At 34.4% G+C, this 18777-nt stretch overlaps 1 protein-coding gene across 2 annotated transcripts in view; it reads left to right on the forward strand.

Moving 5' to 3' along the window:
• Positions 1–18777, forward strand: part of LOC123693049 (acetylcholine receptor subunit alpha-like) — a 63712-nt gene that overhangs the window by 23308 nt on the left and 21627 nt on the right. The window contains exons 3-4 of one of the 2 annotated variants that reach the window (XM_045637957.1): positions 5401–5581; positions 10080–10195. In XM_045637957.1, coding sequence (XP_045493913.1) covers positions 5401–5581; positions 10080–10195 — 297 coding nt within the window. Of the gene's footprint in view, positions 1–5400; positions 5582–5630; positions 5812–10079; positions 10196–18777 lie in introns of both variants that reach the window. The other variant, XM_045637958.1, reaches the window with a different exon arrangement.

Genomic DNA, 18777 nt, shown 5'->3' on the forward strand with positions numbered 1-18777 from the left:
ATGACATCTATTGTCTATATGGTCATCATTATCAAAAGATTTTGCGTAAAATAAAGTAACAAAATATTACTGGAATTTTAAACAGTAGGTAGTAGCTTACAGTCAATTCTCTGCTCTGTAATCGATCTCAGGCTATACTCGATCAGAATTATTATTACGAGTAAAAGATTGATTGATGATTATGATGCATCATTTACCGAAAATGTAGTGTCATAGTAAAACATATCCTATATCACGAATATTACAGTCTCATGTTCCTCTTTCTGCCTGCCCTTCGATACCTATCTATTCATACATGAGTGTACGCTAACAACAAAAGATTTCATTCAAGACTAGTGGCCATTATACTACATTTTGTATCATCCCCGGTTTTCTAAACGCTATTAATTCTGCTAAATGTGGTAATTTACTCCCTTGTTATATAGATCCATATGATTACGTGAAGGCGCTAAACAATTCTTCTTGCTCTTGTTCTATTTATGACGTCATTTGTCTTTATGGACCTGCGAAATATTGGAAACTACGGAATTTTGATCCGGTGTTGACAGGACACAGATCCAATAAATTGACGATCTAAATTCTAGAGTTTTGTGGGTGATTTTTCGTTGATATTATCATATTTGTAACTCATATATGTTTCGATTTGTGATTTTGTTTTTATGGCATTCAAATGCTTTATAATTAATGTTTGCTTAAGTAAGTTTACCTACAAGAGAAAAAAGTAAGTATTTCTCATGTAAATTATTGTATACTAGCGGTCCGCCCCGGCTCCGCCCGTGGTACATGTTTACGTTTTCTCTACATAAGATCCATCCTCGTACTTCAAGGAATATAATAAAAAAAGAATTATCGAAATCGGTTCAGCCGTTCTCGAGTTATGCGCTTACCAACACATTTTGCGATTCATTTTTATATATAAGAAGATTTATTTACCTAGTTACTTTTCCTCATTTCTCCAGAACAATATAAAAATACTTGATTAAATATTATTGTTAAGGTAAAAGCACCTAATACGGAGGTATTTCGCAACATTTGAAAGTAAGTATCAAAAATAAGCATTTGTAAGTCTTTCTAAAGGTGCCAAACCACTTTATCGTTAAAAGTGGAACTTAAATTTTGTATTGCTGTTGAGCCTATGTTTATTTTCATGATATTTCTTATTTTAAAAAATTATTTAAATAGTCATGTCGATTTTCCCTAATACGGAGGTATGATTTTGGTCAGAGCCTAATACTGCGGTAGGCGGCTCCTAATACGGAGGGTCAGATATTATATACATTGAAGTTCCGTACAAATAATATTTGTTAAATAATAGGAATGTGTTAGTAAAGTAAATTGTAAGTTTTTTATTCATTAATTTAGATTATAAAGTTTGATTACGTTGATTCACTTTTAATGTGTTTCATTTATGCTTTTAGTTTTATCGGAAAAAAAACACGCATATCAAATAAGAATCCACAAAAAAAGACACAAAACTTCTTACCTATTTATTTACGCAACCCTAAATCTGATAATTTTAAGTTCTATGAAATAGGGCCGTAATAGGAGATCATATATAACCTAATACAGAGTTACCTGGAAATATCTACCACCGTAATAGGAAAACTACTCGTGTTTTTAATAATCCTAATTCTGACCCATCAAAAATTCGATAAACAAGAGAATGTAAATGCTTAATCAAATGATAACAGTTTTTTGGCTCAGATGTGTAAAACTCAAATCAACAGTTATACAAAATAAATGATTTGTGATACATTAAAATACACCTTCCTATTTTTACCCCTTCTAAGAAACAAACATTTTGTACTCAACCATTTTCATATTTAACTGGATTTCTAATTAAGAAAACATACCGCAGAATATGGTTTCTAATTTATCAGATTAATAATTATTCCAACTAATCTTGGAATTCATTCAAAAAGTAAATGAAATGAAAGTTATAAACAATTAAACATGCCCAGTATTTTTCCTATTTCGGAGTTATGCCACCGTATTAGGATTAATCTATAAAATTTGTATCGTATTACGGCGGTATTTTATTTCTTATTTTTTGGGTAGAAAATGACTTACAAATATGAAACAAGCTATTTAAATAGTGAGTGTAATAGTAGGAAAATGCAATAAACAATACATATACAAACTTGAACGGCTTTTTAATACGAAAAACTTAGTTTATAAATATTAGTGTACTTACTTTTGTTGTTTCGCGTTTGTATGGAAACACCTCTCATGTCGATGCCGTTACACAGATTGATTGATCTTGTTGTGTTATCTATGTGCTATACTTGCAAACGTTAGTTAAGTCATGGAGTAATAAATTTGGAATAAATAGCTTACGTTTTGGTGTACTTAAAATTTATAAAACAGGAATAAAACTCGAAAATAGAAATACCACCGTATTAGGAAGCGATTTTGACTACCGCCGTATTAGGAGCCTTTACCTTAAGCGTTCTAACAATCCGTAGATAAAGCAGATTATTTCACTCCCAAATTATATTTAATTAACATTCACAATAAGATTATAATAAGTTAATATAATGCGCAAACATCGTACTCTTATGTCTAATTACGCATTAAATTGCTTATGACGACATATATCCAACCAATTACTTAAATATTTGTTTCTATAATATGAAAATTAATTTGGGAGCCATTGTTTCAGTCATAATTGGATTTCATTGAGAGTGCTCGTTATATTTACGTAGAAATGAAAGTGATATTTTGGGCTTTACTTTTAATACTTTTATTGCAAATGGTAACTGTTGTGTTTTATAGTCTTTTATATTGTGTTTTATGTTAAATCATTTAATATGTAATTGAGTTCATTTATCTTTAGTTCAGTTAATTATAAATTTAAATAAATAAAATAACTGAACTTTTTTTTATATGTTGTGTATTTCAGTTTTTTTTATATGAAAAAACATTTCTGTTTTCTGATAAGAAATCGCATTATATAAGTAGATATTTTATTGGTTTATTTGTATTCCAATGGTATTCTTATTTACAATTTTCGAGAATCAAGTCACTACTTACTTAGCTGATTTTATTTATTTGTGTTAGATAAATAAAATCAGATAAGATAACTTACAAGAAATATCACGTTCGATGTATAAGTACCTAATTATTTTTTTTAATTTTCTTTTGTTTTTTTTTTAGGTGGCAGGATTTCCCGCCATAATTGGCTTCGGCATGGTGGTCGATAGAATGAAGTCTGGCTTTCACAGACTCATTACAGATGTTAAGAATGATTTGGAAATAGTTTTTGTATCTACAATGAAAGCGGTAAATGTTCTATTGCGCGGGAGAGAAAAAAATTCTAATGTCATTGAAGGAAAGGTGTCGCAAGCGTAGGAATAATTGTCAAGAATATTACTTTTAGAGGGAGCGGGTACTTTTATAATATTTATAAGAACTTTTTTTTTTAAGAAATTGTTATTAAGTGAATAGCCGCCTTTTGTATTTTTTAAGATAATAATAAGTAGAGTTAAGATGTGTTCATTATTATATGTTGATTTTTTATTATAAATCATGATTGTCAATAGAAATAAATAGTACAAAATGTCGTTTGAGTTTAGTTTTAGTTTTATATACACAACCACTTTGATGTTAACAATTATTCAGTAATTTCATTACGTTGTCTGGAAGAGATCAACAAAAGACAGAAAGCCTCACAATGAGTAGGTAATATAATTTTTTTATGCTAAAATAATGATAAGATTTTCACTGTGTGCAATTTTATTGCTAAGTAAAATAAATACATGAATAAAATATAAATTATCTTTATGTATCGACACTTGTCAATTGAGTTGTCCTTTAAAGAAATGTTGCCATAAACCTATTTATTAATTCCGTCCCTTATGCCGCCATCCGTAAGACACCTTTGATTAATGTAGCCAAACAATCTTCGCTCATTTCCGACCCTACCTGACCCTTACCATTAATGTGCACTTTTCTATTCAATCTCCATAAAAGCCTCCTAAAGATCCCTGAAATGTATTCCCATTCCGATTTATTTTTTATTACTTAGGAGAAACTTTGGCTTCGGTCATTCGAATTCTCGGAGTGATTACGTTTGTATTAAAATTGACGGACGTTTTTGTTGATGAATGGATTCTGTTTAAATGAAAAAAAAGCTTGTTAAAACACAATTTAAGAAATATTGAATTTACTTAGAAGCGCAAGTGGACAGATAGTCTTAAAAATGCTTCAATAAAAACATTTATACAGGGTGTCCCACAATCGGTATACTAAGTTCAATGAGGTTATAGTTTTGCATAGGCTGAGTACGTAAAAAATACTCATAAAATTCCGGACGCATTTTTTTTTTCAAATAGATGAATTCTTAAAACTATTAATACACCCATAACAAGCAAAGCGCTCAACTTTGCCACCAGCACGGGAGCTATCGTTTAAGATTATATTTTCATAGACAAAATGCTCACATTAGAGAAGCGATATATGCCGGCTGCGCGAAGCTAGAGAAGAAAACATGAATTTTCAGGAAAAATTAAGCTAAACATTTTGACGTAATTTTGTTGTATAAGTATTTTTTACTTGAACAGTGTATGCAAAACTACAAATCCCTTCGCGCTTAGTATATCAATAGTGGGACACCCTGTATATGTACATATTTTTTGTAATTTGAAGAAGTAGACTGTAATCCTTGACTGTTAGTTGTTATGTAGTCAATATAAAATGGATTTACCGGATATAAAGGGATTATTGATGTATACTTTGTAGTAGCTAATAGCCAATAGCCTTGCTAATCGGTTCAGTTAAATTAATACTTTATATAAAGTATAGTGCAAATCCCTATATTAAAAATATATCCATCATTTAACTTCGTAATAAATATATTCGCCTCTCGTTACGTTATTATTAATAAAATATATATAACTGTTAAATAAATTGGTGAGCATTCTGTATTACTTCGTAAACTATGTACCTACGTAATCCTTACAACAATCTTGTATTTCTTTCATATATACCTACGCAATTAACATAACAATAAATATAAATATTGTTTAAATTACGTTATTAGTTATCGAGTAAGGTGTATAGAACCCAATCGCGATCGTCTCTGAAACAACAATCTCCACGGTAACCTGTCTGGTTAATTGTATGTATTCGATTAAATCTACACTTGTGCAAACAACGAAGCAGTCAGGCATTAATATACAAGATCAATAGACAATAACTACGGTCATGACGTCATAAACGCACAGTTCTAGAATTAAAACTACGTTCTGCCTAATCATTCTGAACCTTATTCACCGTAACCTACGATACAATTTTCGTTTCACAAAATAAAATTCGGGGCACACAAAAAAGTTACGCGCTATAAACACAAATTATTGCGCCAAAACCCAAGCGGCATATAAACTTGCCTTACCATTGCAGTGCCGACGGCAACTTCGAGGTAACGTTGGCGACGAAGGCGACCATCTACCACCAGGGGCTGGTCGAATGGAAACCCCCCGCCATTTACAAGTCCTCCTGCGAAATAGACGTCGAATATTTTCCGTTCGACGAGCAAACGTGCGTCCTAAAGTTCGGTAGCTGGACGTACGACGGATTCAAGGTAATTCACGCTCTCCACCGCTCGCCCTGACCGCTCTCTTTGTCCGCAGCGCCGACGGCAACTACGAAGTGACGCTGATGACCAAAGCCACGGTCTACTACAACGGCATGGTGGTGTGGCAGCCGCCCGCCGTGTATAAGTCCTCCTGCTCGATCGACGTCGAGTTCTTTCCTTACGACGTGCAAACCTGTGTGCTTAAGTTAGGAAGCTGGACGTATGATGGCTTCAAGGTGACGCCCCGCTGTACGCCGCTTGCCGAGCGGGCCGTAGCCCTAGGGCCCCCCGGCCGATGTCAGTAGCTTGTCGCTCGAACGTAATCGTCGTTACCTTGTCTTTGTGATATATCATCATAACAGCTTGCTTGGCGAAAAGCGTGCGCCCCACGCTCTCCGCTCTAGCCTAGCTCTATTTGCAAGTTTGTGTTTCAAATGAGTTGATTGTTAAAGTATGTGGAGTAGCGGTTGAATCTGCGCGCGAGTCCTCGAACGGTCGGCCTCGTTGGTCTACCCGATCGGCGTTCCTCGCTCGACACGGAAAGGTATAAAATTTGACGCCAGGTGATATGGGATGCAACTTCACTATTCAATCCTTTCCGACATGTCCCGCCGGAGCGAGCCGTTTCACGCGTCATAAATTGTTAATTCGACCGCGAACGTTTCATGTGACTATATTTTGGCCATTTGGCGTGGAGCGGCTTCAACCGTGACAGACCCTTTCCCGGCTGGCTCCGCCCGCGTCACACACACACACACACCGGCCACACGAATGCTTGTTGCATGCCTCACTCTACATCAGTCACTGCATGTCGGCTTCTGTCCAAACCGATTGCATTCCCGATCACAGCGGCCCCCACCTGCCGCCGATACACTACATGACACGCGAACACAGCACGTTGAACGCTGACGTCCCGGTACACACTTAACAGTCATCAAAAGCATATTTTATACCTTTCCCTTAGTTATCTTAGTAGCTGTTTGAATCGATGTCGCCCATTGCATGATATAAAAGACGAAACAATGACATCAAGACACATTTGTGTGGATAGCATAGCGGTTCCTAAAATCGATCCGATTTTACGAAACGTGCGTTGCATGCCTTACACTCATAGAGTTTGCGCCTAGTCTGAGAGAGGCGGCGATGTGAGTCGCAAAGATTAGTCGCAAAGTCGTAGTCGCGCGATGTCGCGTCCAGTCGCTGCGACTGACACTAGCGTGGCGGAGCCGGTGCTTACGACGACTTTTAAATTAAATGAAAAATATCGCCGACTCCATGATAAAGTTTATAATAATTTAGGAGTTGTATCACGTGCGTTACTTGGCATGTTGTTGTGTCATCTTTGGCGTTGTGTTCGAGATGTGTGTGTTCCTTTAAACTATAGGTACATGATACTTTGCACACTTTGTGGTAAGTAAATTAACGTGACATTTTTCCACAGTTTAATTCAATGGGTTTGTATAAGCAATGTTCTAGGTCCTACATCGTGTGTCAGGGTGCATGTATCCAATTTAAAACAACAGATAAATAAAGTGATTAAATAAATTGATAACAATTTACGTCGAAACAAAATTGCAGTTATTTTATTCCGATCGAGGTTATATTTTGTTTGGCGTAAATTCTGTAGTGTGTTTTTGCTTTTAAACAAAATTTAAACTAAAGGGTGAATAAACATTCTTCTTAAACAAAATGAATAAAAATAATTTGTGTATTTTAAGTGTGATTTATAGAATACTGTGTATCTGTGTTTGTATTTTAGGATAAGATATTTTATCTCAAGAGTTACGGACGGACAGAGGAATGAGAGATGATTAATTAATGAACGAACGAATGAATGATTGAAATGTAATTTTTCAGAGTTATCATGCTCTCTTTGAAACAATAGCAAGTTTTGTCTCTCGAGACTTTCCAATGGCTTTAAAATTCTTAATTAAAACGAATAAAGAAGAATGAGCATTTTACGTAGAATTGTTATTTTATTCAATAGCGTTAGTGTTTAAATTTAGCACAATGGGCGAATCTCAATCTGAAGAGAAATGAAAGATTTTTGGAATGTGTTAGTAATGCCGTGGGATAAACTCCATCTGTTACTTATATTATCGAAGATCATAGCTCAAATAAAAAGATAATATATTAAAGCTTTATTTTATCGTTTCATTAGCCGTTAATTTCACCGCGATTTTTATACATAGGTACCTATATTTTCCTGTTTGATTTTTTTTTGCAAAATTGTTGAAAGTCATTTAAACAGATTTTAAAAGCGATTTAATAAATATTTTTTTAACCCGACGCGGACCTTTCGAATGGTCGATTTCTTTTGTAAAGTGTTACAGCGAGTGTTACAACTTACAGTCTCCATGTGCACGCTTGATCTAAAATCTTAAAATTTCTAAATGTATATAATACTCGCGTAAAATCAAACACAAGTAATTATTAAAAACTATGAGATGAAACCTAGTTATTTCAAGGCGATAGAAATTTATGTAGCGAATGACGATCAAGCGATAACGCCAAGATTAGATTCAAAGTGCTTTTGAAAGAAGCTTTAAATGAAGAAGTTCAAATTATATTAAGTTGGGTTGAGTTTAGAGTTGAGAAAAGATAACTAGATTATTTTAGAATTAAGGCACAATTTCCTTCGAGTCGCTGAAACCAATTTGCTTTAATTAATATGTAATTTAATTATAATAATAATATAACATAAAGTAGGCAACACTGACAAAAGGGTTCACATAGATAGAACTATCTCGATTTTAGCACGGCAAAATGAAAGTATGAACGAAAGAGGGTGTGAATAGAATTAGATAGGGAGGCGAGGTAGCTAAATGGCGTAATTAAACGGCGCCGTCGAGACTTATCAAAATCGATAGATAAAATAATTTCGAAAAGAAAAGCTTCTATGGTAAAAACCATTTTAGCGGTGGGTTTGGCGTGTACGGATTTTCAAAAATGTAAAAAAAAATAGTTACTTGGGCATTCTCGAGCGCGTCAGATATTCATACTACGTATGCCCCAAGTGCCTCTGATAACAACGGTATACTAATCTGCCGGTTTGCGTGGTGGGGCTAGGCATATTAATTCGTCAAAAATTCACAAAAAAAAAAATTTACTCGAGCGCGTCAGATTTTCGGAAGGGGTGTTAAGTAGGCCCCAAGGAAGCTCCCCTTAAAAAAACTGACGATTTCGACGTGACGATAAGTTACGATGAATTTTTGAAAATGCAGAAAAAAAAAGTCCTTTTGAAATACTCGAGCGCGTCAGATTTTCATAGGGGAGGTTTATCTCGGTCTCCTGAAAGCATATTTTCTTAATCTGACAAAAATGTTGGTGGGTTCTCTTAATCTGACCGAAAAAGGTTTGAGAGTTTCTTTTTTTTAATCATCGTTATTTCATATCAATTTTTCTTAACACCCTCAGTTTTCGAGATATAGTATACTCAAAAAACCGGGAGTTTGAGTTTTTATGATGCTTCAAGTCAAAAAGTTTTAACTTTGGACAAAAATGTAAAGAGACCTTTTTTGTGTAAAATAAAATTACCTTTTTTGTTTATTCAAACTTTTTTTTTGTAAAATGTATCGTTCGCGACTTATATACTGCAAAACGTTTTTCGGAAGACGAAATGGCTCCTCCAGACTTCCGGTCACGCGGAAACCGGCAGATTTTGTATTTTTAGTAAGTTTTAGATTATATTCTTCAAAATAAAAATAAAAACAATCGCGCTCGAGAATGCCGGATTAACGTTTTTTTTTTACAAGTTCGCGACCCTATAACTTGGCGGCGTCAAGGACTTATCGTCAGATTAGTTAAATTTAGTCTTAAAACACTAAAATCAACCCCCAATATCTTAATCTGACGCGCTCGAGTATTTCAGACTATCGATTTTTTTTTTACTAATCTGATCGTCTATCCTAGGCGCGCGTCACTACTTAAAGAGCTAAATAGTTAACAAGGTTGTTCTATTAGGTCTAAGGTATCTCTCATATCTTAAACTGCCACGCTCGAGTATTGCAGAAAATTCCCCTCTTCGCCTCCCTATCTAAATACATAGATGCAACACCGTCGAAACAACAAGACAATATCGCACTCAAATCATATCACAGTCGTGTACAGAAAATGGAATCATAATCACTTCAAATAGAGGTTCATTTTCGACAGTATCTTTTAAATATTCTAGAAATTTTAATTTGAAATCCTTCTAGAACACTGCGCGATGTTGCATGTGTGTGTGCGATTGAGACAATGATATTATGTATAATAAAAAAAGTGTAGATAGGTTAGGACACAACATTCGATTTTCAAAAACGGCACATTAACGCACACATGATTAGACGTTAAAGCAAGATGGCACGATTCAACTATCGTGAGTGCAAAAGAGACATATTAATAGAGCTCTAATATCCTATCTACACCTTTTTTGCTAATAATATCATCGGATTGAGTTCGCCCAATGCTCATTCTTCTTCGTGTGTGTGTTAATGAGATGATACGATGAGTTGGTACACAGGTGGACTTGCGACACATGGATGAACAAGCGGGCAGTAATATTGTGTCCGTGGGCGTGGACCTGTCCGAGTTCTATATGTCCGTCGAGTGGGACATACTTGAAGTGCCTGCAGTTCGGTGAGTGTCAATTTATTCTTACCTACTTATGTTATAAATGTTGGTATCTTTGTCCTTCTGTAATTTCCAAAAAATCGATTTTTATGAAATAAGTTTTGAGTCTGGAGTAAGCCGCGTCCTGTAGGCCAGTTAGTAGCACAACTAATTGGACCCCTATAATATGTAAATCTAATTATTTATAATTTGATGTTATTCATAAATGGTCCTTGATAATTATAAATCATTGTTTCACTAGACAAACTATTACCGCAGGGTTAAGATTTTTGCAATATTTTTTCCTCGTCACGAACCGTTGTTCGTCATTTCGTTGATGAAAAAGAAAAAGCTACATGAAAAAAAAAACAAAACAACGCTTCCACTTATGTTAATTCATATTTATTATTTGTGTCCAAAAACCGCAATTTCCTTCACTCAGCGGACTCATCATAAATTGATTACAGGGAACATTCCGCGTCTAGTTTCACTCAAGGCTCTTAGCGACGATGCTCGTGGCTTTAGTTATTAGCGCTTGCAAGTTGTGTTTTATATTTGTTTTAATTATTTATCATTTTTAAAAAAGCCTAATCTAGTAATATTATTAAAAAAATACTTGTAATTTTTTAACACTAAAACTACTGCGCTGATTTAAAAAATTCTTTCATTAGCAGAAAGCTTCATTTTTCATGAGTCACATTATACATATATACATATTTATATACATATTTTATTAGGTGATATCCCGGTTCGGTCGGAGCCAGGATGAGAGATTAGTATTGAATAGCAACATAAATTAAGAAATAGTTTGGAAAATCCAAAAGTGCACGCCTCATAATCTCATCCTTTACAATAAAATTGATTATTTATAAAGAGTACGTCACTATAAATATAAAAAAGAAATAAAATAAAACATTTGGAAAAGTAAAGAAAGCGGTACCATAATAATTGAGCTATTTTTCTTGTGGCCCCACCTAGATGTGAAACTGCGCAGGTTTAAGGGACTGACTACCAACTTATTTTTTTAAACCTTGGCTTATAGTATAAAGAATCGAGTTTATAATGGTGAATTTTGAGTACACTATAAAAAAAAATAGTCGATATTTTTTTTGTTTAATTAATAACAATTAAACCACATCGAATCAGACCCCGAAAAATGAAAGGGTTCTATTCCTGAGCATACTCAAGCGTAAGAGAAAAAAAAAAGACTCGATTAGTAAAGTATTTCGGTCGCTATCGTGTTAACAAGAAAATCCTCCGCACATACAGACACACGGACGTCCAACACAGAACTTTTTTAAACTGTTTTTTAACTAGTTTAAATAACAAAAATGACATCAAAAATATCATGAATGTTAAAAATAGTGTTTTTTCTTAATATGTGTGTATGTATTATCTTACAAGTGCAATGTATGATACATAAAGACATTTTAAGTTTGAAAAATCAGATGTTTTGCGCGAAGTGACAGTAGTACCCACCTCAACGCTTCGCTTATGAGGCGTGCAATTAACATTATATTAGTAGCTTTATCAAAAAGCAGGACTTTTTGATAAAGCTGTTTGTGTACGTCCTACTTGATACATTGACTATTTATTTTATCGTTTTAACTGGCGTATAAGTTAAGCAGAACATATCCAGAACTTTTAAACTATCTTTAAAACTTCCTAACTGACTTTCGTAGATGGCTTTCTAGTTCGTTGTTAAATTTATACAGTTATTTTTGTATAGTTTATAACAACTATCCAACTCAATCTTAAACTCAAAATAAGACCAGAAAATTCGATAGTTATCTGTTCTAAAAGGCAACAATATCTGGTACAACTTGAATATTTGTAAATTATGTAATAATAATGAGCTTTTGAAACTTTGGATGGATGTTCGTTATTCAATCACGCCAAAACTTCGAAACGGAATTTGATATAATTTAGCAGAGATGTAGATTAATCTGCAAAGCACAAATAGTAATTCCTTACTGAAGAAACTTCCTCTGTCTCTTTTTGTTTGTTTAAGTCTATCTGTGTTTATGTATCTTATCTCTCTTTTTCAATAATATGTCAATTGTCAATATTACTGTGTTAAACTTAACACAACTGTTAAAATTTAATGAATCAGAGAAATTAATGTTTTCAGTTCAAAGATTTCATGTTGTATGATGTTCAAAGGTTTGCAGCTTCAATGAATGTCTCCCTATTTACGTGTACGTGCAAAAATGTACTGAACCTTCATTACTTTGTCACTCCGAGTGGAAATAGCGCATGGAATTATACTTACAAACGACAAAGCATTCCTAAAATATCCTTGTTAAATGCGTCTCGTACAGAAGTGATTTAAATGAGATTTCGCTGCAAATGAAGAAGTTTTGCGAATGTCTCGAAGTTGTATCAAGTGAGAGCTTTCACAAAAATCTTGTTAAGCAAGTTCGCTTTAGGTATCTCAGATTAACAGGAAGATATTTTTTGCCTTCAAATTCAAATCATTTATTGTATACCAATACATTTTTACATGCACAATATTAGCAACCACATTTTGCAATAATAAGATTAAAAAATAACAATAACGTCTTTACCTTTTAGGTACTTTTTATTTGTGATGGTGGTGATGTTCAGAAATAGGTTAGACGTTAAGTTATAATATATTTTTTTTTGAGAAATTCTTTGATATGCAAATTTCATACATGAATTAAGCCTTTCTTTGTTGAGAACGAATTAATAGTTTTTTTTCGTTTTACTGCTTTGTAGAGATCTCATGATATGACAAATAAAAAAAAGCCGTGGGGGTGTAAATTAATTTTGACCTTCATATATCATTTTAACCTTTATATAAAAGAGTCCTTCATAAAGTTTTTAACTGTAAAAGTTTTAAGTAAAGTTTATGTTACGTATTACGAACTGCTAAATTTATATACCACTAAATTACCTTCGACCACATTCCACAAGCCGTTAAAGGAAAAATTAATTTTATCATCGTAAAGCCAACGATTCTGTCTAGATAAAATCTAGATTCCAGCGGTTTAAGACTGATAAATCGACCTAGATGGGAAACCGGCTTGAACGTTCCAAACTCTAGTCATTTTGAGAATTACATTGAGCAGCGACGAATTTCAACATCTAACTTTAGCAAAATAGCGAATGTATTTGTGAAGGAAAATTAATGCGGAATGTAAATTAATGAGGGATTAGAAAAGCATTTCGCGTTTGAATATTTGAGTTCTGTTTTATCTTTTTCTGTCGAAATATTTGGTTTCTTAATGCCTTTTTTCACATAATGCAAATTTTGTAATTTGCCAATACGGATGAATAAACGTTGCTTATACTTTTATATTAGATTTCCGCCCGCGGCTTCGCCCGCGTTTGCAAAGGAAAACCCGCATAGTTCCCGTTCCCGTGGGATTTCCGGGATAAAAACTATCCTATGTGTTAATCCAAGTTACCCTCTAAATGTGTGCTAAATTTTATTGTAATCGGTTCAGTAGTTTTTACGTGAAAGAGTAACAAACATCCATACATCCATACAAACTTTCGCCTTTATAATATACAGGGTTATTTGTAAAACACCGGCAACCTCGCAGGACAAGATAGCTAAAATCATAAGTAACAACATTTGATCTACGACTTTTGGCATAACGCAATAAATTATTTTTAAATGATTTTTTAAGATTTTATTGTACTCTCCTAACATTTGTAAGTCTATGTTCTATTCAATATCGAAAGGACGACGCGACGCCCCCTTTCCCCTCCCGTTCGCTTCTTGTTTACGTAATTTTTGGAATTCGCGTAGAGTTTATAATATTCAAACGGAAAATTAAATGAATATTTATTTTTGTATGAAAATAAAATCTAACAAATTATCAAAAGTCGTAGAACAAATGTTGTTACTTATGATGTTAGCTATCTTGTCCTGCGAGGTTGCTGGTGTTTTACAAGTAACCCTGTATATTAGATATATTAGATTAGATTTTGTACCTACTTTATGTACACATAATTTTATAGTAAGTAAATGTTTGGCAACCATATAACGTCTATACTTTGGAACGTGTGTGTAATACAAGTTGTATGAATATTTTCCTTTCATTCATTTCGTGGTCATACTGGCCATACAGTCTTGAGATATAGAATTTTTGAGCATCCTTAAAAGGCTATATGTCTCGTTGTAACGAACAAAGGAGTCCATTAAGCTGTTTTGTATCGGAAGCCACAGTCCGACCGCACGTTAAGGTTTCAACACAAATTGAATAGGGTGTACACATCTTACGTGTTTATCGGGAATAGGGTGGCAATTCAACATGTTTTTATTTATGGTCAACAACAAATTATTATAATGAAATATAAAAAGTATTTTAATAAAGTAGTTACTTATGTTAAGGTATCATTAAATTTTAAAATAAGACGTCATTCGAGATTTAGTTTGTAAAATTACTGAAAACTAAAAAATTAAATGTGAAACTAAGTTTGCACATTTCATTTACAATGATTCAGTGTTTTAGGCTAAACCTCAAAGCGTAAAAATGAAACAGATAGACCGATAGAGTTATTTTCGCATTTATAAGATTTACTGAATCTCTCAGTAGAGTCAAGTTCTATCATTACGTAAAAATCTTCTGAAGCCTCATAAACCTGCAATTTTATATATTACATACAGAACTCTCATTGCAAAAATTTTCAACCAACAATGCATACAGCCTGCAACCTAAAAATTCCAAACAAAATTAATATGCAACATTGTACACCCCTCCACAGTCGCTTTATAAATTGAAACATGATATAGCTCTTACAACTGAAAAGCAAGTCACCATTGAGTCAGCAGATTCAATATTTCCCGATGAAATACGAATTTGTACATGTTTTCCTTCTATTAATGTTACGTATCTAAGAACTGTTTATATACCGAGATGTTGGAGTACAATTCGTTAATGGTAAAAAAGCAAGCCGAAAAATTATAGTATTTGTTTTATATTAGGAAAAGTCGTTGGGTTTTATTGATTTGATTTTTGTAGATTTTTTTCTTGGAAGGTCTTTTGAGGTTTCACTTGAATGAAACAAATATTTATTAATATCACTTTTACAATTATTATAATGCGTAAAGCATTATAAAAAACCTCAGAAACGCCTCATATTAATACTCAATATTTAGAGATTTCATTAATTATACCAGACTAAATAATCAAACTAAATAATCAATAAAAAAATACAGATCTTGTTTATTTCTTGCTATTTAGATTTACATGTATAAATTACGAAACACACATATTTCGGGTCATCAACATACTTAAAATACGTAAGCTAAAATACAAAACAGAAATACCAACCATCTGGCAGCCCTACATTAGCCCACTTATGAGGTCGATACAAGCCTCTCTGCTCACATCCGCTCAGCTAAGCCTGCCCTTACACTTATCTCGATACACAAGACGCAACTTAACACACATAATAATTTACATACACGTATAATCTTTATAGGGCTGTCGACGGTCACAAAAAGCTTAAATGACCTTAAAGGATCTCATAGCAATGCTTTGGTGTGAATGTTTTACATATGAAACGTTTCGACGTTTATGGAATACACGATTAACAACTGAATGTATTCTAGCAACTTTTGTCTCCGCAGCTAGTAAGAAAGTGCGCGCACGTAGCGATGCAACTCACCATAGAGTTGATGGGAGAGACAAAATAGTTGATGAGACAAAAGTTACTCTTGCGCGCTAGCTCTAATTTGACTAAACTGACACATCATATAAAGCATTGTATTGCGCTAGCAACTGCTGATATTTTATAAATAGAAAGGTATATTCACAAATCAAACTCAAACTCACACATTTATTTATTCGATGAGACTTCGTATAAAAGCACTTTTTAATCGTCATAAAATTTTTAACACTTACCACCGTTTTGGAAATTAGTACCTATCTATGGAGAAGAACCGGCAAGAAACTCCATCACTCTGTAGTTTAATCACACTCTGTAGTTTATAATAGATATTTTATGTGCAAGACGAAAATGCAAAAACAAAACGTGTGTCTAAATATCATTACAAATACGTTGAATGATCTCTAATAACAGTTACAATTCTATTTCACAAGCTCACTTAAACTCAAAAAGCACGATTCTAGAGACCTCTAGGTTACGATAAAAATAAATTGGGGATAACACAATAACAGAAGGTCGTGTGAAAAGGCTAATCGTTTGAGATAAAGTGAAGATTCCTATCACGGATCGGTCTTGGCCGTAAATGTTGTTAAGACAAGACGGTCGAAGCCTAAGAGATATCTTTTTGACAAAATGGCGACAAACTTAGTGAAAATAGAATTCTTTAAGTATTTTAATAAGACGTCTATGGGAGACATGCATAGAGTTTATATATATCATATTGTGTACAGGCCGGCGCATTCTTTTTCATAATCAGAGCGCATTCTAAATTTCAATTTCAACATTAGAATTCTGATTGGTTTTGTTTTTGGTCGATTTTTGTATAAATACGCATATTGTGTGCAAAATAAAATCATTACGATCAGTATCGTCTTTGAGTTCACAACCCCTCTACAGTTGGTGACCTCCGACGGAGCAAAAAGAAAACATGGAAGAAAAAGACTAACTACATCATGAAGAAAAGCACTGCGAGCTGGCCCCCGTCTCCATCCAGTCCAGGCTGCTACTATCTTTTACAGAGACTGCCTACCGAACCAAGCACATCTACAAAATGAATTAAACAAGTATCTACATAATAAAAAGAAGTACGACAAAACGCCTATCGAATGGACTACTGCAGCAATTGAAGCTTTTGAGAAATGCCGACAAAGCATCACAGAAGCGACAACATTATGTTTTCCCATTCCTGGCTGCTCCCTTGCCATCATGACTGACGCCTCGGATCATAGTCTCGGCGCTGTACTTCAACAAAGATTGAGAACCGATGGAAACCGCTAGCCTTTTTCTCTAAAGCAATGAGTGCTACGCAATGTCGCTACAGCGTGTATTTTCGCGAATTATTAGCAATATACGCGGCTGTATTACACAAGTCAATTCTGTTCGAGTATCAAGTGCATCAAAGGAGAAGAGAACACAGTCGCCGACGCGTTGTCACGCATCGAAGAAATCCAATGCCCTAATGTAATCGACTACAAGCAGTTAGCCATCGACCAAAGTAACGACGAAGAGCTCAGAAAGTTAAAAACTCAAACAAATTTAACATTCGGTGAAGTCATGCTACCCGGACTCGATCGACCAATCACGTGTGAGCTATCAAGCGCATCGTCCCGTCCTTTTCTACCGAAGGCATACCGTTTTATGGCATTTAACGCTCAACACGGACTATGCCACCCTGGTATTAGAGCTACTCGGAAGTTAATAACATCGAAGTTTTTCTGGCCAGCAATGAATAAAGACGCTACGTTATGGGCCAAGTCTTGTATCAGCTGTCAACGAGGTAAAGTTCACCGGCACGTGAAGTAATCTAAGTTCCCTTATGAAGTACTGAAGCGCTACGACAAGTACTACCAAATACAGTTACCACTTCGGACTACAGTAGTATCAATTGACAGACTCAAGCCTGCATACATATTAAACGAAGAGGTTGAAGGTATGGCAAGCACAGCAGTAGCATCTACACCTACACCTACGAGTGCTACGTCGTCAGTTCCTGCTACAGACTACAACACGGACAAGGCACGTCCCTACACTACAAGAAGTGGACGCGTCGTCAAGAAAAATGTTCGCTTCGCTTGAGGGGGGACACTATGGGAGACATGCATAGAGTTTATATATATCATATTGTGTACAGGCCGGCGCATTCTTTTTCATAATCAGAGCGCATTCTAAATTTCAATTTCAACATTAGAATTCTGATTGGTTTTGTTTTTGGTCGATTTTTGTATAAATACGCATATTGTGTGCAAAATAAAATCATTACGATCAGTATCGTCTTTGAGTTCACAACCCCTCTACACGTCTAAAAGTATATTTATGAAGAATGAATGGAAGCGTCTGTTTTATACTGACAAAACTTTTTATTAAGTAGATGTATGTGAAAGTTGATATTAAGTGTACGGTGTTTTAACTTTTAATGCCTATGACCTTCTCTATGTAAAGCTATGTCTACGTATGTCTCTATAATTAATTAATTCTACAGAAATTTTGATCAGTAGATAGATTAAGCCATAAGAAAAAAGGTCCATATATGTATACCTATGTCCTGACGGTGGTGGTTGACGAGTGAGCGTAGCCCCGAGGGGTCCTGGGTTTGATTCCCGGTGGAGACGAAGAAAAAAAATTATCTCGAACTGGTAGGACACAGTTGATTACCTACAGATCCCTAAAGAAAATCGATCATTGAAACAGATGTATCTGCCCCTTACCCCACTAGGGGACACGGACTTCACATACCTATGTACATCGATACAAGAATAACTAGATGATGATTATATAGGGAGTATTTTCAGCTACATTTATTTTGGAAACCAAGACATGAAATAGTGGAACAATCTTCATATTTCCGTCCAACCTTGTCCCAATAAATTGCTAGACCTATTTACATCACTTCAAGTGCCACCACTTAGACGAAACGAAAGTGTTATTTTTATTTCTACTCGATTCTTTTCTTGATGCCTACGGTCATC

Source organism: Colias croceus, chromosome 7, assembly GCF_905220415.1.
Source record: "Colias croceus chromosome 7, ilColCroc2.1".
Classification (NCBI taxonomy): Eukaryota; Metazoa; Arthropoda; class Insecta; order Lepidoptera; family Pieridae; genus Colias; species Colias croceus.